Source organism: Typha angustifolia, chromosome 7 (assembly GCF_048772165.1).
Source record: "Typha angustifolia cultivar Huaian chromosome 7, ASM4877216v1, whole genome shotgun sequence".
NCBI classification, from domain to species: domain Eukaryota; kingdom Viridiplantae; phylum Streptophyta; class Magnoliopsida; order Poales; family Typhaceae; genus Typha; species Typha angustifolia.
Window position 1 is genome coordinate 14,319,820 of NC_133245.1, and position 21,974 is coordinate 14,341,793.

Genomic DNA, 21,974 nt, shown 5'->3' on the forward strand with positions numbered 1-21,974 from the left:
CACAGAGAGAGCAAATGGCATCACTGACCAGCTACACGCTTCTCTGTTGCCTATCTTTTGCACTGCTGCTATCCTCAGTGCACTCAGCCAACTTCAGTGATCTCTTCCAACCCTACTGGGCTTCAGACCACTTTGTAATGGCTGATGGAGAGCCACTCGAGCTCAAGCTTGACAATGACTCAGGTCAGTGAACTTGGTCTCGTTTCCTTAGCTCTTGTGACCTTTCTAACTAAATACGGTTTTAATTAGGATGTGGGTTTGGGTCCAAGAAGAAGTACTTGTTTGGCCAAGCAAGTATGCAGATCAAACTCGTTGAAGGTGACTCTGCTGGAACTGTGACGGCATTTTACGTAAGTTAATTTCTACTACGTACCACTCTCTCTCTCTCTCTCTCTCTCTCTCTCTCTCTCTCTCTCTCTCTCTCTCTCTCTATATCATATATATCATATATATACATATATATACATATATAGATATAAGTTTTGATGGTAAATATTACAATGGTACAGATGTCATCAGATGGGCCTAATCACAACGAGTTAGACTTCGAGTTCCTTGGCAACGTATCTGGCGAGCCCTACCTCGTCCAGACCAACATCTACGTCAATGGCAGTGGAAACCGCGAGCAACGCCACTCTCTGTGGTTCGACCCAACGGTCGACTTCCACACTTATTCCATTCTCTGGAACCATGACCATATCAGGTGAGGAAATCCCGATAGCTAGCTATTCCAACATGGTATGGATAAGAGTGTACGTAAGACTATAGAACTTATTCCAGTAACTCTTGATAGGTTTCAAGTGGATGGAATCCCGATGAGAGTATACGCCAACAACGAAGAGTCCGATGGATTAATCCTCTACCCAAAAGACCAGCCCATGGGCGTGTACGCGTCCGTGTGGAACGCCGACGACTGGGCCACGCAAGGCGGGCGGCTCAAGACGAACTGGGCGCACGCGCCGTTCGTCTCGTCGTTCCGCGCGTTCGAGATCGACGGCTGCGAGGCCGGAGGGGGGGAGGACGGCTCGATCGAGCCGTGCGATAAGGAGGGCGGGACCAACTGGTGGGACGCGCCGGGCATGAGTCGGCTCACGCCGCACCAGCGGCGCCAGCTCAAGTGGGTGCGGGCCAAGCACTTGGTCTACGACTACTGCAACGACTCTGGAAGGTTTGCCGAGATTCCGAGAGAGTGTAAAGGAAAACTATAATGGGGTCAACTATTACTCTATTTTAGTGTGTTGATTTGAATGAATAAAGGATTTGTGAATAACTCTTTCTCTCATCATCATATTTCATGCTATCGCTTTTTAACCATAATAATATAGTCTTTAATAAGCTATATGGTGGACAATGGGTTAGTGCTCTCGGATGTATAAATTAGATAACCGAGTCATATCAATTTAGTAAACTAAACAAATTTGATATTACCCACAAAAGACTTTAGAAAAAGTTCCGGTCATACATGTCTGGACGCATTAGCACTGCCCACTAGATAGCTGAATTTTTAATCTTTTTTTTGAATTTTAAATATATTTTATTTCTAGATATGATATAAAAATTTACTATATATTTAACATAATCTAAAAAGTAAAAGAATAAAATAAATAAATATTTTTTGAAGAGAAAAAATACTTATATATAAGGAAAATAATATTTTTCCTCATAAAATTTTAAAAATTGATGGAATTCAGTTCTTTATTCAATTTTAAAAAATTTTAGGCATCACGCACCGTTAATTTAGATAGAAAAATTAACTGTCTTACTTTACTCGTAAGTACAAAAATTAATTTAAAACTATTTAAAATGCATTAGGTAAGATAAATTTAATTTTAAAAGGAATTTGATATTACCCCCCACAGGCCCACAATGGACTTAAAAGAAAAAGTAATGTATAGAATATATCTATAGTCCGGTCATACATGTGGGGACGCACTAGCACTGCCCACAAGTAGCCTTCCCCGCTAAGCTCTAAGGAGGTCCCATGTGCACTTCAGTGCTCCTATACCACTCCTTCTCTCTCTCTCTCTCTCTCTCTCTCTCTCTCTCTCTCTCTCTCTCTCTCTCTCTTTTCCACTGCTCTGCTTTTAATCACTTGTTGGGCTTCAACATCCACACGGCAAGACAGAGATAAGGGAGAGTAGTGGGGATGGAACCACCTTCTTCTCAAACAATGTCAAGCAGAGAAGACTTCCAGGATAGGACAGTTGATGAATGGTAACTTGTTACTAATTCTTTCTTGTCTACTCTTGTGTTGGTTTGTTTTGCTATGGCTGATCATCTTTAGACTTATCTCATACTCTGCAGTTGTTCTTGTTGCTATGACTGCTGCAATGATATCCTGGATTTCTTGTGCTGTTCGTTCCTTTGCTAGCCTAGTGAAAATTTCCTGGAGTTTGGAAGAAGAAGATGACGGAGGAGGAGGAGGAGGAACAAATTACCGGCTACTTAATTGATCTGCAGACATGAATGAAGTGATGATCATGTAGCTCTCTCTATGTTCTCCCAAAAGCACTTCATGGTTACTCGGATCACTTAACTAGGGGCATTAAAAGGTATCAAGTTATTGAGAAAAGCCAACCAGAGATACGGAGGAGCTAAATGATATGGAGCTGGGAATGTATCAGTGTAGTGGATGGTTCTAAATTGCTTATTTCCTTCTTGTATCCTTCTCCGTTGCTCCATTAGTTGTTCATCTGAGCTTTTAAAAATTGATTTCAAACTCTAATCAATCACCGTGATGAAGGATTAGGAAGAGAACACATGATTAGATGGAAGTTTAGGAATTTCTATTGGCAGTCTGCAATACAGGGGAGACCTCAATTCATGATCTAAAATGAAACAATGGCCGAATTGGAAATTATCACTGTAAGCGTAACTGCAAACTTCATGTTACCTCTATGCCCGCTAACATAAAGAATATTCCTATTTGGAATGTGATTAAGTTAATACTATATTTGATTATATTTGGCTATAAACCATAAGAACGAGATGTGTAATTCATGGATAACAGTCTTTTATTCTTCGACTAACCAAAGGGGGCCAAAAATACACGTTGTGTTTCTTAACCCAAACATTAACAACTCAGTGCACACCTATTTGCGTACCTATAAATAAGGATTCCTTATTAGATCGAAATGCTGAGCTTTTCAGATCAATTGGGCCTAAATATTCTAGCTCGTTACAATCCATTAGCCCATTGAATATTAGGCTTGGGTTAGATATAATTACTCTAACATAATATATTAAATATAAAAAAATATTATATTTTATTGGATTGAATTTAATAAACTATATTTTAGTTATCTTTTATGAGAGTATATTTATATATTGATATATAGTTAGATACATGTTGGGAAAAGTCATTAGCTCTAATAACGCAATGCATATTCTTATTTTCAAAGTGGAGCCATATTAACCAACTTATAAATATTGTTGGTGTAAAGCCTGGAGACTATTAGTTGTAGCTGGAAGAGATGGGCTATTTGACAACCTTCTGCTGATGTTATGTACTAATTCTTTACGTATAAATATAATCCAACATTTCAATGCTTCAGCTCACTGTTTGACAACCAAATTATACTTTTACCCTTTGCACCTAGGATCGAACGCTTCTAGATGAGATATTAAGTCGTAATTTTAACAGAGAAAGGGTAATTTCGTCATACAACTATAATAGTAGTCCTAGTAAATTAGGCGTGGAACGAAGTGGTCTTGAGATGGAAGCCTTAATTACTAACTGGTAGAGTAATTAGCCGACAATCCAAAAATTATTGCGCAATTAAGGACGGCATTAACCCCAAAACGGACGGCCGTGATTTTTTGACGCACGTGATCCGGAGCGTTCTTAGCTGGGTGGTTTACTTGTTACCATCCGGAACGAACTCACGTTGACCCCGGCAACTAGATCGACTGCTTCTTCCATCCATTTGCTCCTCAAAGTCAAACTCAGGCACAACTGAATGGGTCAGTGGAGAAAAGTAGGCATCACGCATAGAAGTTGACTTTCTTTTATACTTTTTACGGGATGAGTTAAATTAATTAAACCTTTGCACTGCCACTGTACTACCGTAGTGGTCGTATACTATATTCACAGCTAGAAGCATTAACTCATTTAATCTAATATATATATATATATATAAGATTAAAAAAAAAAGTAATTTAATTTTATCTACAATTACGAGACATCACGCAAACAGAGTAACGAGGAAAGTGCGAATAGAAAAAAAAAGGAGGGGCAATTTGGGTATTATCCAACAAAGATAATGTTTAGCGATTACTGTGGGATTTTTTTTTTAAAAAAAAGCGTAATTACTATAAAATTTGAGGGCAATAGAGAAAAGCGAGCCGTAATTCGAGAAACCGAACGCCGAAGGTCGGAGGAAATTTTGTGCAATAGCCACTATGGTTCCTCCACGTTTTATTTAAAATTTATAGAACCGCGTCAAACCTCCTCCAAGCTTCTTAAAAGGCATCATCACCTCCGCTCTTTCTCCTACCCCCTCTTATCTTTTCTCTTATTTTGGGAATTTTTACGCCTAATCTGGAATCGCGCAGCGTCCGATACATCGAGTTCGACGAGAACTTAGACCCGATTCCGACCAGGATCTTGATCGGCAGCCCCGGATCCACCGGTGTACGCTTTTCTGCGGCGAATTTCCACTGATTTTTGAGGAATATCGAAAAAAATTCGGCTCCCCGTGCGACGAATCGATGCGATGGTGGTCTGGATGTAAAGTTCTCGCAATTTTGGTGTTTTGCACGGATTTGTAGGTGGATTTGAGGTGTTTTCCGGATGTTGATGGAGAGAGGTAGAAGAAATGGGAGCTCTCATATTTTATCGAGTGGTTTCTTTGATGGAGTCGTCCATCGTCCGAAGGAAAGCGAGACCATTGCAACAATTCCGGCATCGTCATCCTGGTCTTATCCTTCTTCTGCTTCTTCTTCTTCGTCGTCGTCATCGTCGTCGTCGTTGGTGGGTGTTAATTACATTGAACATAGAGTATCAAAGATGGATACGCTTGCCGGCATTGCGATAAAGTATGGAGTAGAGGTAAGTGGAGTCTCCTTGCCTCCCTTTAGTTTCCCTTTTCGGTTCCTTTTTCCTATAATTTTGATTTGGTTAGCGTAAGACACAGAAAGTAAGGAAAATGGGATTGTTTTTGTAATAAAAAGGCCGGATCTTTGTATCGTTTTGTTGGAGATAATTATTTCGATGCTTTGTGATGGCATCTTAATGTAGCTTTGATTCATCTACTGGAGCAACTTAGTCAAAAATCCTTTATATGAAAATTTGGTATGAATTAAGTGTCATCTTTTTGTAATCCAATTTTCATGCATTTGATGTTGGTCAACTCGAGATATGCATTAACTAACAATTTGGTGATTCTTGCATTCTCCGAGCAATATATAATATTCAATCAGTTATCTTCTCGTTTTGCCTTATTTGAAGTGCAATTGATGTGCATCTAAGTCCTAAGTTAGTTTTGATGATTTAGGTGGCAGATATCAGACGGCTAAATGGCTTGGTGACAGATCTTCAGATGTTCGGTCACAAGTCATTGCAGATTCCTTTGCCAGGACGACATCCTCCATCTCCTTATCTGTCAAATGGCTCAGTTAGTAACGGGTAATTTTCATGTGTTAAATTGTGTGCATTTAAATTTATATACTGGTATAAGCATTCTAATATCATGCTTCCTTTTCTTTTTCTTACTCTATGCATGTATTCTTTTGGCAATTGTTTATTGAGCTACTAAATTTGGGACAAATTGTTCTCTTCTCTTGGTTGCATTCTCAATGCTCCTGTTGCTATGTATGAAGTCCTATTTTGCATAAACAGGTAAACTTGATCAGCTGCAATTCAGGATTAGATAGTGCTATCATTATGTTAAGGTGGTTTTTAGTTCCTAGTATGGGCTTGGCTACATTGAGGTCTGAAGAGGTCAAATGCCCTATAGGTCCATTCAATCCCTACTTTAAATCCTTTTGGATGCATATTGGTAATTGAGTAGGTAGCACCACAAAAGCTTATGCAAAAGCCTAGCTTTATCAAAGAAAAGTAAAACCACCAAATATAATTCCTGTCTTTTACTGGACCTTCTAGATTGTCTTTTCTCATAATGTATAAGTGCCAAACCTTGTATACTAATTATGTCCTTTGTTGTTAGTGCTCTTAGTTTCGTTTGTTCCTCCGTCTCATGATTCGCTGTCTCATGGTTTGCTTTAAAGACTGCTGATACCTAACCTCTCTTATTTTGGCCTTCTTTTGTATCTTGTCTTTTTAGTCTACTGAGTACAAAGGTTCAAATTTGTAGAGAGAAATGTGAGTTAACCACGAACCTATCCTAGCTATTTTTCTTCAAAAGAGAAGTTTTTCTCTTCTTTTTTCTGTATACTTTTACATTATATATTTGTACATCTTATAGCTTTCTCGGTCATTTTCAGTAGCAATTGGCCTTATACGGAACCCAACTAAATCTGCCATTAATATATTGTAGATGGTGGAAACTAACAAAGAGTAAGAGTTGTATGCTTGTAATGTGTCGTCGGCAGAATGTCACATGAATCAGGCCTATGGTTACATATAGATGGAGTATTCCTGTTAAGCATGAGAGAGATGCCCATTGTTTTATTTGGTAGCTTGTGGTCTGTAGCAGTATCTATTCAAACATCAGTGCTCCGGCTAACTGCTAAGTCTGTAAGTAAAAACTGAGTCAGTTAAAGCAAAACCATCTTCACTCAATTATCATTGGATAATCATATTATCTGAATGTGTTAATGTTCTTCTGACAACAGAAGTATTTATCTTTTGTTTCCCTAGAATATTGGAGGATGTGATGCAACTCTGTATGAGGTCATCATTCTGAGTTTCTTCTCTTAGTCTCTAGTGAAAGTTACTTCAAGGTGAGCAGGTCCTTGTGTTAGCATGATAGAAGAAGAATTATTTAAATAGATGTCCTTAGCTGCCATTGACTGTTCTTATTTTGATCCTAGTAGGTTTAATGAAGTGAGAATAAGAGAAATATGTAATTTTTGACTAGTAATTGTTATTTTTGTGATTGACAAATTTGTGAGAAAGCAAATGCTTTCATGACGTAATTTCTTTAGATTTAATTGTAAAAGTCATAACCTCTTCTTTTTTGGCAACCAAAATTAAAATTGTTTTAGTTTGAAGAATAGTGTTGTAGGATTTATGTTCGAATGAGATTTGATTCCGTTCGAGCGAAATAGTTTCATTCGAACATATTTTTTCTAAGAGCAAATTTTATTGAACATTGAAGGTCCATTCAAACAATCTTTTCCCAAGAATGAAGTTTTTAAATGATTGATATTGTACAGAAAATTTCCTGTTGTTGCTCAGACTGTTCGTCACTTTGTTTCCTCTTTAATCAGTCATTTACAAATGTCCATTCGCCCCTTCAATCATTTCATGTGTTCTGCTAGATTTGTGTTGGTGCCTTATATTGTCACTAATCATGGTATAAGTTGCTGCAGTGAACAGACACCGCCACGTCGATCTCACAATGATATTTTGGAATCATTTCAACCTCTCAAGCTGAAACCACCTCTGTGCAAAGTGTCCCCGGCCATGAGCAGTTTACAAGGATATTATGGTCTCACGCCCCCTAAGAGGGCAACAGCACTTGAAGGCACTGAAATGACAGTTTATAAAACTGGTAAGGCTTGTTATCTGGAAGATGAACGGTTGCCTAGAGAGGCACCAAATTCAGAACCACTTCTGAATGGGCATAGAAAGTCTAGAAGCTTTCTTAATGGATTCCTACAACAAAATGGTGATATCACAGAGGACAAAGCAACTATAGAAGATGCAGACGGCAGTGACATTGAAAGTTCTGTTCGGAGGCGTCAGAAAGCTGATGCCATTCCATTAATGCACACTCCAGATTTGTTGTCGAAGGAAGAAAGTAGCGGAGGGCTCCTTGGGAGGACGGGAAAATCTCGCGCGCCAAGGCCAAAGACAGGGAGCCGGACAGATATTGATGCGAATCATCAGAATTTTGTTCCAATCGGGGACTCTCTGATGTCTGATGCATTACTCATTGTCCGGAAATCCTCCAGCACATCTAGTTTGCAGGAATCTGGCGGAAGCTCCTCCATATGGCCAAAAAGCAGATGGAGTCTGAAACCTGATACCTTTGCTAGGCCATTTTTTGATGGTTTGTCAAAGCCCTTAAGTGTATGGAGAAACAAAGCTGCTCGTGACTAGCAAAACTTGTCGCCTGTTCTGCACTTTGGTTATATTTGGGATATATGGAACTTCTTGCAAACTCATGAAATGAGCTTCTTACGTCAAAGCTTCAACTTAGCAAGGCTAATACTATGTATATCTCAACAAGCAGAGTTACTCTCAAAAAACAGAAAAAAAAAAAAAAACAAGAACCAGCAAGAGTAAAATAGTATACACACGGTGAATAAACAGTCAGTATGGATTACCAGCTCCATTTGATTGGAGATTTTGTTCAGTAGATAGCCCTCTGCTCGTCCTCCTGTCATATCATACTCTGAGAGATACTGAGATGGAAGACGACTTCAATTCTTTTTGTCGTGATATTCTTATATTCTTCTGCCCTGGTTGTTGTTTGTGGAGTTTCTTTTGTACAAGTGCAGATGATATATTTGGAGAAAAAGAAATCGAATGTTGCACTAGTCTTTACTAACATGCAATATAGAAGAAGTTGAGACCCATTTTATGTATATTTCAGATGCTAAATAGTGTGGTTTTGTAATCTCTTCAGAGTTCCCTTTTGATGTAGTATTCATCAGGTTCGACTCGAGATAATTATTTTGGGTTAATTGCATCTATACTTCATAAACTATATCTGATTTTTTAAGAAGAACTTTTTGGGTTATTTTTTATTACAATATAATTCCTATATTTTTAAAAAATTTCAATGTGGACATTCTATTACTCTACCGTCAAAAAAGTTAGTAGTCTTACTTGCAATTAATTAACGCCAAAATTATTTAGATGCCTTTATAACCCTTATACGACACTTTAATTAAATTATGATAAAAAGATATATATTAATATAATTTAATTTTTCTTATTATCAAAATTTTTATTGTCTTCTTGCCTTTCATTATAAGTGACTTCTTTTTATCATCGTCAACTCTTGACATCACCTTCTAGCTGCCGACTTACGATAGCCAAGCACCAACCAAGATCACTGGCGGTGAGGGGCAGCATCGCTAGCTAGCTAGTACCAACAGACGTTGCCTCCTGTCACCTTTCCTTCCTCGTCTCATCGTCGACAGCAATGATGGATTCGTCTGTTGGCCTCGAGGGTTAGCTTTTGCCTACGAAAAGGGCGAGAGTGAGGGCAGTAAGGACGGTGACGCACTAGACCCTTCTCAGACAACACAGAGGGCGTGAGTGCCTCCTTGAAGTCTCTTCCGGTGCAAGCTCATCGTAGATGTGGGGTGAAAGATAGAATGTTAAAACGTAAGGCAAGGGAATAAAAAGGGTATAATTGTTATTTTGTTTTGCTAGCTAAATTAATTAGCTCATTAATCTTTTAGGAGTATATTGTCATTAAGTATTTTCTGTCACCGTAGTGAGATATTTTATTTTGCTCCAAATTTAAGAAAAGTATTTGTAATCTAATATATATATATATGTATATATCTTTCTTCAAAATTAAATTGAACAATTGCATTATCCTGTATCTAAAATTTCATACAGGCGTATACAAGCTTGTATATCCCAAAGATAAAAATTTACATAAAACTTTAGACACAACTGAATATGAGAGCATATTTAATTAGATACTTTGAATATTATATATATAGGTTTTATTTGGTTGGTGCATAAGTCTTTATTATTTATCACACTATTTTTTTCCTTATAAGAAAAATATGCATAAACTCTCTATTCAAAACATCAACCAACAAAGCTGGCCATAGATATATTAAATATTATACTTGTTACGCCACGTGGAATTCTAATCAAGCCCAAGTCTGGCTCAGTCATAGATCGGGTCTTGTAGTTTAAGCCTGACCCGGCCCAGTGGATTAAAGTTCGCTCTGGATCAGACTCGGGGGCGAAAAAAAAAAAAACCGGATCGGGCCGGGTCGAGCTACCTTGCCCTTTTGGAATTCGAATCCACAACCGTCCGATCTACGAACGGGGCCACGTGGATCGCATCGCGTGCTGGAATACACACTACACTCCCGAGTCCCGACTCTCCGAGTGATCCGATTAACTCACGCGAGAAAGGGATTTGTAAGAGAGAGAGCCCAAAACCCCATTCTTTCCTTGGCCGCCATTGTCGCCGAGAAAAGAAGCATCCGCACGTAACAATGTCGATCTCGGCGACGCCATTCTCCGCCTCCATCTCCTCCACCTCCTCTTCCTTCCTATCTCCCACAGGCTTCGCCGTCAGGTATTTTCTTTTCTCCCTTCTCCTCCCCCCCCCCCCCCCCCCCCCCCCCCCCCCCGCGCTCCATTTGACACCTTGTTGTTGATGCTTTTATTTTTCTTTGGCCCAAAAGAACGCCAACAAGTGCTCCTCTTCCGCGAAGAAACTATGGGATTTGCTTGTGCGTTGCCAGTCCTCCTTCGGAGCAGACCGGTAATTGCCTGCTCTTTTATTTCCTATCTGCGACTAAGCTTGTAATATACGAGATAATAACGAATAAGAATAGCTCTATTTCTGTAGCAAAATGATTTATCTGAGAGATGGGGTATAAATTTACGAACTTGCATAGTTTATATTATATTCAACATGACATTAAAATAATTATTAAAATTATAAGAAATAAAATATGTATAAAAGTTGGAATAAGAATACAAAGAATAAATAGACAAAATATATTTATTAAAAATAGAATAAAAAATTATGTACTCTTAAGTTTTAAGATTAAAATTATAAATTTAGAGAAAAGAAAATCAATCAAGCAAATCAAATAACTAAATATATCAACTTGAAGCATAATATTAACACATTAACACTATGCACCGGGAAAAAAGAGAGAAATTTTAAGAATTGGATAGTTTAGCATACCTTAACTTTAAGTATTAGTCTATTAAAATGTGTATGATTTGTGGTTCTCTTTATGTAATGACTACAAAATTTACAAAACAATTGGTCATTTCTTTAATTGCATCTCTTCTAGTTTACACAAGAGATCACTCTTAAAATGACCAAATAAAACCTATAAAATGCTTACCAACAATAGCTCTTTGTAGTGAGTGCAATATGCAAGATCTATAAGATATGTTTTATCTTGGACTCTTAGCCATTTTCCTTTTCATCTTCAGAATGCTCTTAGGTTCATTCTCAACTATTTTGAAATGTTAGGACTTGGATTTTGTTACTTTGGGAAGAGATAATAAGAAGTGTGCGTGAGAGAAAGATAGGTCAAGAGAAGTTATATGGTTTTAGCTTTGGTCACATTGAAGACCTAACCCAAACCTCATAATTTGTATACTATTATACGATGTAGTTATATCCTTTAAAATCCTAATTTTTAGAAGGCTAGTCAGACAAGGCATCGCATCTATTGGGATTCAAAACCTTCAAAATAACACAAGTTAACTATTCAATTTAACATAGAATGAAAAGTTGATATCTTCATAGGGGGCAACCTAACTTCTTTAGAGGGGGAACCACATAATTTCCTAGGTATACTAAATAAAAACTTTTAGATCTTAAAGGGGACTAGCTTTTATTGGCTTTGCTGTTAGAAGTTTGGGTATAAACGAGACGAGCTTGAGCGAGCCTAGTATTTCGAGCCCACATTTTAGTTTAAGCTATGCTCACTTAATTTCAAACCAATTCGAAGTCGAGCTTAATTTGAGCTTGAGCTTAAAATGAGCCAAATTCAAGCCTATTTAAGCAAGCTTAATTCAAGCTTGAGCCCTTAAACAAGCCCAATTCAAGCCTAATGCCGACCTTGTTGAAGTTGGTTTCATCTAGTTTGATTTCAGCTTAAAATAAATAAGGTTTGATTAAAGCTAAGATTTAATCAAGTTAGAAATGAATATAAACCATTAAATCTTGATCTAATCATCACAAATTATTCGTAATATAAATTAATATTATTTATATATATAAATTTGAGCCTTTTGAATGAGCCTGAGCGAGCCGGCTTGTCATCAGACTTGGTTTGAAATTAATTTCGAGGCTAATTTCTTGATTAGGTATGGCTCATTTAATTTCCAGCCAAGCCTTAACTAAGTCGAGCTCAAACCGAACTCAAGTTGCTCGATTATTTTGACGGTCATTTTCGGAAGTGGTATTCTTTAAAGGCATACAAGTGCTCAAGAATTATAATTTTCTCTCTTCAATGTCAAGGGTCTACATAGTTAAGCACACATCATAAGAAAGTAAAGGAATACAAACGAAAAAAAGAAGAAAAATATAAGGAAAACTATTGGGATGCATGAAGCCTTTTTTACTCATTGGATAGAAGCATAATGGCTGGGGGAAGAATCTTCAAGTGTTTTTTTTTTAAATTTTTTTTTATCATCAATTGAAATAAAATTATTCATTATTTCCTTATTCTGGTAGTTAGCTTTCTTAACCTTGTACGATTTATTAACATTGGACAAAATATCAAGATTATTCATATTACTGAATTTATTAAGTGTTTTATGAAGCTTACAAGACAAAGGTTTCTCGGAATGAGAATATGGCAAAACTTCAAGCAGGCTACTTGTTTCCAGAGGTAAGTATGTTTCTTCTTATTTATGTATCTTGTTTCTTGTATCATTATTTTTCTTCCAGGCTGTATTGGTTGGAAAGACAACAATATCAACAAATTTGGTTAGAGCAGTAATAGGGATTGATCTTTTGGATTATGCAATTTGTATTTTGGTATTTTGACATGTGGGAAGTGCTGCTCATCACTGCTCATCACTTTTTGATAAATCAACACTCCTTGTCACCTTGCATTAAGTAAAATGAGGACTGGAGGTGAGAATTGGTCAAACAGAGGGAATATCTCCCCCCTTGATTTTCAAATATGTTGCAATTTGCAACTTTGCGTGGAAGATTGTACACTAGAATGCATACTGCATTTGTTAGGCTAGGTAAAGGTTTTAGTCTGGGTTGATTGTTCTCTTAATTATCTTTGATGTCTCCATAACAAATAGTTTGACAGTATTATGCAGACTCTTAAAAATTATATTAATGTCTTTTGAATTGTTTGAGCAGATTGCTAGAAGAAGGTCAGCTCACCTGTTGAAGTATCCTGATGCAAAAGTGATAAGCCTTGGTATTGGTGACACTACAGAACCCATCCCAGAAGTTATAACTTCCGCCATGGCTATGGTAATCTACTTTAATAGATAGTTTATCTTTTCTGTTGTAGACAGTAGTTCTGATTGCTGTTATGTGTTGATTTTGGTACTACAGGTTTTATAAGAATAGCTTTTATTTTCATCCAATGAAATCCTACTAATCTATTCATGGTTTTGAGCAAAAAGGTACCACTTTTCATTAAATGTCTTAAATGAAAACAAAGACCATGTCTTGCTTCATAATATTTCTTGTAAAGCAGTTAAGCATTGGAGGACAGTTATTGTGTGGTTTGAAAATTTGATCAAATATATTCTTGAATGAAGACAAAGAACATGACTTGCTCCATTGTTCTTGTATGCACAAGTTTCCTGCAGCTGCATTTACTTGTTTAGGACATGGATTCTGAGCCTTTTCTAGTTTTTTTGTCAAGTAATTTTTTGTCTTTGTTGTGTCTATTAATGCTTGGAACTATTTGTGATGACTTGTAATGCTATGAGAATACTTTGTCATTGCAGAGAGCACATGCTTTATCAACTATTGACGGTTATAGTGGTTATGGAGCAGAACAAGGTGACAAGGTACATAGTAGTTCTACCGTCAACCTATATGATCACATATTCCCCAGTAGGCAATATCTAGATTTTACAAAGGTGGTTCTTGAAACTAGTTAAGAGAAAATGTACACCCATAAATTTGGGTCATTTGTACAAAAAAAAACTCTTCAATTTTTAAAATAGTAAGATTGGATTTTTGTGCATATCTCTTATGTAAATTGTCTATTTATTAGAAAAATATATGTATGAGGCATAAAAGATAAACACATTCAGTTTCAAAGCCCAATCTTACTATTACTAAAACCGAAAGGGTTTTTTTTTTTCTACAAATAGCCCCATAAATTCATATAACATATACGTAATCAAGTTTATAAAAAGGATGCATAATTTTTAATTTAACCTCCCTCTTATCACTCTGACCCTCTCTCTTTCTACCCTTTTGATTTTCCATCATTCTTTTCTTTTTGCAAATTTACTGAGTTATCATAAACAGTTTTGTTATTATCATATAAAACTGGGTCTCTAATGTTAGTATGTTACCATAGCATGTGGATGATACTGTCTTCACTCTTCAGCTTCAACTAGTATGTATATTTATTTTTTTCACTGTAGCCATCATTGGTTGATTTCTTGTACAGAAACTAAGAGCTGCAATAACATCGACCTATTATAGAGACCTTGGCATTGAAGAGGCTGATGTATTTGTCTCAGATGGTGCAAAATGCGACATTTCTCGTCTGCAGGTTCCTTCATCCGCATGTTCGCTTTTCCTCTCATTCTTATTTTGTTATTTTACTTCGCCATCACAAGAGATGCTGCTGAACAAGTAAATACAAATAAATATTGATGTTTTATCTTGCTGAATTATTTTGATGAACATGCTCTGTATGTTTCAGCTAAATATATGGCTTCATACTGGGTTTTGATTATGTGCAGCTGCTTTTTGGATCTAAGGTCAAGATGGCAGCTCAAGATCCATCATACCCTGTAAGTTGTTCTGTAGTTTTTTTTTTCTTTTTTTGAGCCCTATTTATTATTTTTATGAGATGCATGTTATCTTAAATCTTAATTGATATTCATCTTTTGAAGTTTGAAAGTCTATATGTTGCATTAATGGCTAATGTCTTTGATTCCTATACCTTTGCTTAAAATGTTAGCTTAGTCATGCTTGAATTCTTGTCACTGTTCTGACCTACAGGCATATGTTGATTCAAGCGTTATTATGGGCCAAACTGGCCTCTTTGATAAGGATGTTGAGAAGTATGGAAATATTGAATACATGAGATGCACATATGAGAATGGCTTTTTCCCTGATTTGTCAAGCATGTCACGAGCAGATATCATCTTCTTCTGTTCACCAAACAATCCAACTGGAGCTGCAGCTTCCAGAGACCAGCTAGTGAAACTAGTACAATTTGCAAAGGACAATGGATCCATCATAGTTTATGATTCTGCATATGCTATGTATATATCAGATGATAGCCCGCGGTCTATCTTTGAAATTCCTGGAGCAAAAGAGGTAAGGCAAAAAAATGGAGCTCTTCAATATCCTGGGCTTAAGTGATGATTTTGCTAGATTCTCTTTTCCATCTTTACTTTTGTTCTACACTATGATTTGTTCTATTTGAAAATCAAGCCCAATATTATTAGTATTTATTTTAGTACAAGCTACTTTACAATCTGTTACAAGCTTTTGTATTAGATTGCAAAATATTAGGTTAGGGTCCATTAAAGAGACCACTAGCCCATAGATTTGTGTTAACAGATGCAACTATCATCATAAGTTTGTACCACTATCATCAAACTTTCAGTCACAACTTTTTTGTAGACCTAGCTGCTGTTGAAAGTTCCATCTATACATGGATAAGATCATAGACTTCTGTCATTATGTACTTCAGTCACTGAGGGAAGAAGAAATATAGATGACTTACATACCATGTTGGTCAACATTTACTCTTTCTTTTGAAAGCAGAATTTTTTTGGATTTCTGTTTTAAAGCTGCCCGACAGCTATTTTTGCATTTTTTTTCTCTCATTTATGCGAGACTATCAGAGCTTCATTATCTCATTTATGCAAGACTATCAGAGCTTCATTCTAGTCAACATTTACTCGCTGCTTTCTCATTGTGTAAGAAGAGGCAGTCGAACCTCAAATTTAATTTCTTTCTATAGGATAAAGCATGTCTATGACCCCCCCCCCCCCCCGTTGCAGATATCAGCCTCCTTATGACACAATTTTTTTCCCCTCTAGTAAGAAACGTTTCCTGAATACTGTTCCCAATTGTACAGTGGTAGCTTCAGTGGTTATAGACTTTTTCTTTGCAGCCCTCTAATCTTAACAAACAATAGGACCTGCCCATAGTAAAGCTCCTAAAAGTATGAGCAAACCAGTGTGCTAGCTTGCATTTAACATTAGTTGCTTCAGCCAATGCCCTTCTGTTATGTGGATCAGATATGCAGATCAGTTGAAAATTAATGAGTTGATTACCCTACTTGCAAGTGACTTGATTTCAAAATCTCTTCTCCGTTAACCCACAGGTTGAGAACTTTTCTACTGTAAACTTATGTAATACCACATAGGCATCTGAAAAAAAGTTCTCTCTAGTCAAGCAAATATTGGCCGTCTCAGGAAACTCGAAAAGAAAAGCTGTCCACCTCTCTGACGTTCTGTTGTAGGCTTTGATGAGGACTATCTGATGCATGAGACCCATTGTTTGCAGGTTGCTATTGAGACGTCATCTTTTTCCAAGTATGCTGGTTTCACTGGTGTTCGTCTCGGTTGGACTGTGGTCCCTAAGGAGTTGCTTTTCTCTGATGGATCTCCTGTTGCAAAGGATTTCAATCGCATTGTTTGCACTTGCTTTAATGGCGCATCTAATGTTGCTCAAGCTGGGGGTCTAGCTTGTCTTTCGCCTGAGGGTTTAAAGGTGAGGTTTTAAACTGTTGGGCTGGTTATTTTTTCCACAATCAATGTATTGCGACAATGTTTTTTGTGCAGGCCATGCACGACACAGTCAGATTCTACAAGGAGAACACTGAAATCATTGTTGATGCCTTTACCTCGCTTGGCTTCAATGTTTATGGTGGGAAGAATGCTCCCTATGTTTGGGTGCACTTCCCGGGTCGAAGCTCATGGGAGGTGTTTGCTGAGATTCTCGAGAAGGCGCATATAGTTACTACACCGGGCAGTGGGTTTGGACCAGGGGGTGAAGGCTTTGTTAGGGTTAGTGCATTTGGTCATAGAGAAAATGTTCTTGAAGCGGCTAAAAGATTGAAGCAGCTGTACAAGTAAGCAAAGACATCCTCGCAATAACACTCCATGACATTACTGTTGAGAAGTGCATTAATAACTTAATGCTATTCAAGTTTGATTACATTTTACAATTGGTGTACTTTGGCATTGGTCTATGATAAAAGGATTGCAAGACCTTTAGAGGCTGTTTTGGTTTCAGCTGTAATGCACTTCAATTTTCATAGCTTGCATTGGATGTGCCAGTTTGTGAGCGTCAGTTATCACACACTTCGTGGGAGCTAATGCTCATGAAGTGCTGGTCACACTCATAATTATACTTTATGCACATTTTGATTTAAATTGAAGGGAGAAAAATATGATGAAATATATATTTTTTTGGTTGAGAGTATTTATGTCTTTTTATCTACTAGGTCTCAAAAAGTATCGTATACAAATAAATATGAAATTTAGAAGGGTACATGCGTAAATAAGAAAGAAAGTTTGTAATAGTATACGTCTAAGAGACTCATTTCATGTAAGAGATGAACTCGGAAGGCAAATAAACTCCTACTACGATACAAACTCGAACACTAAAAAGAAACCGAGCAAGAACGAGATTAGATCTTTGTTAACTATAAAATTAAAACTAATCCCCTAATCCAATGCGTACAACAATCAAGTGTTAACGTTTCACCTTCTCCAACTCGATCCCCAACCAAGAAACAGAGCAAAGAGATATGGTTATGGAAGAAAGAAACGCACTAGAAGATCCTAGCCGGGAGGATGAAGAGTTGCTTCTCTCGTTTTTTCTCGACATCTTTCGGCTTCCAGAGAGCAGCTCATGCATGCATGCGACTCTCGCAAATTTTGCAAGCATTGAATCCAAGCTAAACGCCATGTTAACCGCCCATAAGGAGAGCTCTAGTAATCACAGCCCCGAGCCGCCCGCGGCCGACGAGAAGAAGAAGAAGCCGTTGCGGATGACGGCGGCGTCGTGTTACATACCGAAGAAGAGCATGACTGGGGGAGTGGTCGATCGGCTGGGCGAGGACGCGTTCTTCATATGCGAAGAGAAGCAGGTCGTCGGAGTGGCGGACGGCGTCGGCTCGTGGAGGAAGGCGGGCGTCGATGCCGGAGCTTACGCCAGAGAGCTCATGTCGAAGGCCGAGGGCGCCGCCCGGCAAGAGAAGGAGACATACGTCGATCCTCACGTAGTGATGAAGTTAGCTCATCAGCGTACCACGGCCGCGGGTTCTTGCACTGCCTGCATTGTTTCACTCCGTGACCAGGTTTGTTCTTTGATCAATCTTTAAATCTTCTTCTTCTTCTTCTTCTTCTTCTTTTAATGCGTGTATACCCTTAAATGAGTAATGACTGGAATTCATCAATTCTGGGTAGTTTAAAAGTAGTTTTGGAATATATATGCAGATGATTTCTTGCGCAAATATTGGTGATTGCGGCTACGTACTGATCAGAGACGGTGCTGCCTTGCTTCACTCTCCTGTAATGCAACAAGTATTCAACAAACCTTATCAATTGAGGAGGTCTTCTTGGAATCCTTCAACGACAATGCTATCGGTTAGTATAACATCCGGCATTAATCATCGGATGAACTCAAACGTACTGCACAAGTGATGAACCTCTCAGTCATTTTTGCTCACGTTCTAACTCGACTGGATGATGCTTAATTACATTGAATCAGGTGAAGAGGTTTAAGGTTAAGCCAGGAGACGTGGTGGTCGTCGGCACGGATGGGCTGTTCGACAACATGCTGGATAAAGAGCTGGCCTACGTTATCAAGAGTGGGTTTGGTCTCGGCCTGGATGCCAAGAGAGTCGCCTCCATTGTTGCCAACTTGGCTTATAGCATGTCGCGTTCCTGGACAAGGGAGTCGCCCTTCTCCATTGCCAGTCGTTACGCCGGAAAGCCACGCAACGGCGGCAAACCTGATGATATCACCGTCGTCCTCATCTCCATTGTGGAGTAACTAGCTAATTAACTCTTATTGTTTTTTTTTTCTTTTTTTTTCTTTTTAAAATTTATAAAATAAAACCTTCTTCTTTGTTGTATGGTTTTTTATTAATCCGCTAGTGTTTGTTTTTATTATGTCAACAGTATGAGAACATAGAGGAATTCAAAATGAACTAGAATAAAACAACCCTATGAACAAAGGAAAAAAATAAAAAATAAAATAAAAGAATAAAAGTATCAATGTATTGTAGCCTAACTAGCTTAGCTGGTTACATAAACACGCGAGTGCCTCCGGCTATCCCTCTCCAGCAATCCTCCCAATACGATCCTCTTCTTGTAACCCTCCGAATCCACGTCGACTTCCCCGGAGGCCGCGGCGGCGGCGGCGCCGTCGTTGCTTGCCGGAACCCTTAGGAATGGAATTAAATAGAAGAAGGTGCATAGGGCTACCACTGCAGTGACCCGGCCAAAGAACACAATCAAGGCCAGTGTCATTAACATCACCCATAACCCGGCCTCCTGTTCGAACCGGCCGGTCGAGCCGGGCTGGCTGGACCGGGTTTCTGATTGGATCGGCTCAAGAATCCGGCTCGAGTTCGTGAGGAGGATTGGCGGCTGCTGCTGGCTGGCGTTGACGTTGACGTTGACTTGGGTGATGCTACGGGTTTTGGTGCTCTTAGCCTGCATTGGATCAGATCAGATATTAATTTGTAAGAGTACGTTATGTATATATATATATTAAATCATTTATACTCTTATTTTATATAGATATAACTTAGAGTTTATTAATAGTCCAAATTTAAACAATTTAACCATCAAAATACGGAAACATCCTTATTCTCGTTTTGATAAAAAAAAGAGTAGGTAAGAATATTTTTAAATTTTTTTATTAAATTATTGAAATTTAATTTGAAAAGTAACCACGTATGTATCTATACCAACAATTTATATTTGAAGAGGTATACATGTAAATATCAATAAGAGATTTTTAAGTTATAAATTACTAACGAGGAGGCCAACCTTTACACGAAAACAAGAGAAAAATATTAAAAAAATAATAATAATATATTTTTACTCCTTTTTCTATGATAAATAACTCTATGAGAAGATGATTTATTTTTCCATAGATCTATCTAACTCTATCCTAGATTACAATCCCGTTTGCTTTGCTTAGAGGATTGGCCTAATTATATGAAAAGGTTATTTTTTTTTTTCCTAGTCCATAATATGTCTAAGAAAAAAAAGAGAAATTTTTAATGTTAAATAAACAAAGAGACAAGATTTTCCTATTGGCCTGCATCTCTAGCCGTGTAACCGGGTTGTAGGAAAATCCTACAGCTCACGCGGTAGAGAATCCTGCCCACCCACCACACATCCTACGGGTCATGCGGGTCCCACTCGGGAGCATCTAAACGTAGACTTCCTCGCACAGACAGAGACGACCGGTAGAGAAGTTAACTAACGCGCACGTGTCGATTAGTCTGCACATCAATATTCGTGCGGATTAAGATTCGTGGAACGGGAGATCGATCCTGGGAAATATTGATCACGAGGAGATGTGGGAATATCCCACAAACCGCGTTAACGCATTCGCCTACGTACGTGCGACGATTAAACTACACCCAAGACGCAAACCCAAGTCTAATCCTTATCACGACCGTCGGAACAAGATCAACAATCGATCGATCCTTCCTTAGCAACAAAGCAATCGATGGAATTAGCAATCCAGACATACCTTTAGCTGCTGCCTAGCTGAAGCTTTAACATAGGGAATAGATTTCTCCTCCTCCTTCTTCTTCTTCTTCTTCTTCTTCTTCTTCTTAAAAGGAGACCATGAGAACCATGAGAACCGTGAGAACTTGCGCTTGTTCTTCTTGCTACCGACGTCGCCGCTCGGCTTCTGCGAGGCTTCGGGGTCGGCGGCGGAGCCACAGAAGCAAGAAGTGAGGAGGAAGAAGGATCTCTTTCTCTTTCTTGGGAGTTTTGGCTGCGTTGGTTTGGTGGCGGTGGTGGTGGTAGCAGTAGTAGTAGTACTGTTGCCTTCCTCCTTGGCGTCCATGTTGTCAGATAGGGAGAGGTGAAGAGATAATTGGGAGAGAGCTTAGAGGGAGAGGGGATGAGGTCTCCATTTTCCTCTCCATAGACTTCAAAGTTTCAATATCCCCCTTCTTCTTCTTCTTCTTCTTTGACAAGTCATTGTAATATAGAAATCATTGGCATTAATCGGTTCCCACTTCTTACTTCTTATCATATTATATACACACACACACACTCACACGCATATATATATATATATATATATAAGCCAATGTGTTTTTTTCTTTTCCATTAATTATGAGTCATATACCGCCTGATTAAATAATTAGCCAACTCTTTAAAGAAACACTATATAGTAATGTAGTAAAAACATTAATTTAATCATGAACGAACGAGTAAGACTCAACTACTAAATTATAATAGCTAGTAAACCAAACTCTATGCTTTGAAAAAAATTAGGATAATATCAATTCTATTTTCGTTTATGCTTTTTAAAAATTAAATTCCATTTTGCATATAACTCCTCCTGTTTAAATAAAAACCAGAGAGGTAATAAAGAGTTCGTATGCCTTCAACCAGTCCGTCAATGGCAGGGATATAGAGGTGTCCTACAAGTGTGGAGTTGTTTAAGGATAGTTGACTAAGTCGTTGCGTATGATATACCATAGGCAATAGTTAGCCAATTAATCGTATCGTGGCAGAGTCTAACTTTATCCAGCTAATTAAGGGCCCATTAGCCCCTTCAATACTCTACCTGTGTGCTAGTAAATAGTGGGGAATTAGGAAACAGAACGATGGTCAAATTAGCAAATGATGGCTAATTAAAGGTCCAGGAAGACCAGGATTAGCAGGTCAATATTACTCTTAAAGGTCCAAAGCACTCCCCACACGTCTCAATTTGGAGAAATCCAAATAT

At 38.1% G+C, this 21,974-nt stretch overlaps 5 protein-coding genes and 1 long non-coding RNA gene across 6 annotated transcripts; 5 read left to right on the forward strand and 1 right to left on the reverse strand.

Moving 5' to 3' along the window:
* The first annotated feature begins 6 nt into the window (after positions 1–6).
* LOC140763505 (xyloglucan endotransglucosylase protein 6-like) lies at positions 7–1,259 on the forward strand. The gene is made up of 4 exons (XM_073101722.1): positions 7–183; positions 250–350; positions 510–703; positions 794–1,259. The coding sequence occupies exons 1-4, from the start codon at positions 15–17 to the stop codon at positions 1,206–1,208; spliced, it is 879 nt and encodes a 292-aa protein (XP_072957823.1). The 5' UTR covers positions 7–14; the 3' UTR covers positions 1,209–1,259.
* Positions 1,260–2,016: 757 nt separating this feature from the next.
* On the forward strand, positions 2,017–2,710 carry LOC140763397 (uncharacterized). The gene is made up of 2 exons (XR_012104822.1): positions 2,017–2,214; positions 2,305–2,710. It is a non-coding gene; the product is annotated as an uncharacterized lncRNA (long non-coding RNA).
* Positions 2,711–4,476: 1,766 nt separating this feature from the next.
* LOC140763302 (uncharacterized) lies at positions 4,477–8,749 on the forward strand. Its single transcript, XM_073101427.1, has 3 exons — positions 4,477–5,050; positions 5,496–5,626; positions 7,495–8,749. Exons 1-3 carry the CDS (start codon positions 4,793–4,795, stop codon positions 8,225–8,227), a joined length of 1,122 nt encoding a protein of 373 aa, XP_072957528.1. The 5' UTR covers positions 4,477–4,792; the 3' UTR covers positions 8,228–8,749.
* A 1,474-nt stretch (positions 8,750–10,223) lies between these two features.
* Positions 10,224–17,297, forward strand: LOC140763535 (probable LL-diaminopimelate aminotransferase, chloroplastic). The gene is made up of 10 exons (XM_073101761.1): positions 10,224–10,403; positions 10,513–10,592; positions 12,623–12,690; positions 13,179–13,295; positions 13,781–13,843; positions 14,458–14,562; positions 14,756–14,806; positions 15,018–15,338; positions 16,539–16,745; positions 16,817–17,297. The coding sequence occupies exons 1-10, from the start codon at positions 10,321–10,323 to the stop codon at positions 17,108–17,110; spliced, it is 1,389 nt and encodes a 462-aa protein (XP_072957862.1). The 5' UTR covers positions 10,224–10,320; the 3' UTR covers positions 17,111–17,297.
* Positions 17,298–17,787: 490 nt separating this feature from the next.
* LOC140762589 (probable protein phosphatase 2C 80) lies at positions 17,788–19,037 on the forward strand. The gene is made up of 3 exons (XM_073100463.1): positions 17,788–18,339; positions 18,479–18,628; positions 18,753–19,037. Exons 1-3 carry the CDS (start codon positions 17,788–17,790, stop codon positions 19,035–19,037), a joined length of 987 nt encoding a protein of 328 aa, XP_072956564.1.
* Positions 19,038–19,181: 144 nt separating this feature from the next.
* On the reverse strand, positions 19,182–21,247 carry LOC140763253 (uncharacterized). Its single transcript, XM_073101356.1, has 2 exons — positions 20,757–21,247; positions 19,182–19,702 (listed from the first exon to the last, which is right to left on the reverse strand). The coding sequence occupies exons 1-2, from the start codon at positions 21,078–21,080 to the stop codon at positions 19,283–19,285; spliced, it is 744 nt and encodes a 247-aa protein (XP_072957457.1). The 5' UTR covers positions 21,081–21,247; the 3' UTR covers positions 19,182–19,282.
* Positions 21,248–21,974: the final 727 nt, after the last annotated feature.

Excerpts from the sequence above, each read along its gene's own strand:
- LOC140763253 (XM_073101356.1), bottom strand. The coding sequence starts at position 21,080 with ATGGACGCCAAGGAGGAAGGCAACAGTACTACTACTACTGCTACCACC. Across the intron at positions 19,703-20,756 it reads CAGCTAGGCAGCAGCTAAAG|GCTAAGAGCACCAAAACCCG; the intron begins GTATGTCTGGAT and ends GATCCAATGCAG.
- LOC140763535 (XM_073101761.1), top strand. The coding sequence starts at position 10,321 with ATGTCGATCTCGGCGACGCCATTCTCCGCCTCCATCTCCTCCACCTCC. Across the intron at positions 14,563-14,755 it reads GCGACATTTCTCGTCTGCAG|CTGCTTTTTGGATCTAAGGT; the intron begins GTTCCTTCATCC and ends GATTATGTGCAG. Across the intron at positions 15,339-16,538 it reads AAATTCCTGGAGCAAAAGAG|GTTGCTATTGAGACGTCATC; the intron begins GTAAGGCAAAAA and ends CATTGTTTGCAG.
- LOC140763505 (XM_073101722.1), top strand. The coding sequence starts at position 15 with ATGGCATCACTGACCAGCTACACGCTTCTCTGTTGCCTATCTTTTGCA. Across the intron at positions 184-249 it reads CAAGCTTGACAATGACTCAG|GATGTGGGTTTGGGTCCAAG; the intron begins GTCAGTGAACTT and ends GGTTTTAATTAG. Across the intron at positions 351-509 it reads GAACTGTGACGGCATTTTAC|ATGTCATCAGATGGGCCTAA; the intron begins GTAAGTTAATTT and ends ACAATGGTACAG.
- LOC140763302 (XM_073101427.1), top strand. The coding sequence starts at position 4,793 with ATGTTGATGGAGAGAGGTAGAAGAAATGGGAGCTCTCATATTTTATCG. Across the intron at positions 5,051-5,495 it reads CGATAAAGTATGGAGTAGAG|GTGGCAGATATCAGACGGCT; the intron begins GTAAGTGGAGTC and ends TTGATGATTTAG. Across the intron at positions 5,627-7,494 it reads AATGGCTCAGTTAGTAACGG|TGAACAGACACCGCCACGTC; the intron begins GTAATTTTCATG and ends AAGTTGCTGCAG.
- LOC140762589 (XM_073100463.1), top strand. The coding sequence starts at position 17,788 with ATGGTTATGGAAGAAAGAAACGCACTAGAAGATCCTAGCCGGGAGGAT. Across the intron at positions 18,340-18,478 it reads TTGTTTCACTCCGTGACCAG|ATGATTTCTTGCGCAAATAT; the intron begins GTTTGTTCTTTG and ends ATATATATGCAG. Across the intron at positions 18,629-18,752 it reads CTTCAACGACAATGCTATCG|GTGAAGAGGTTTAAGGTTAA; the intron begins GTTAGTATAACA and ends ACATTGAATCAG.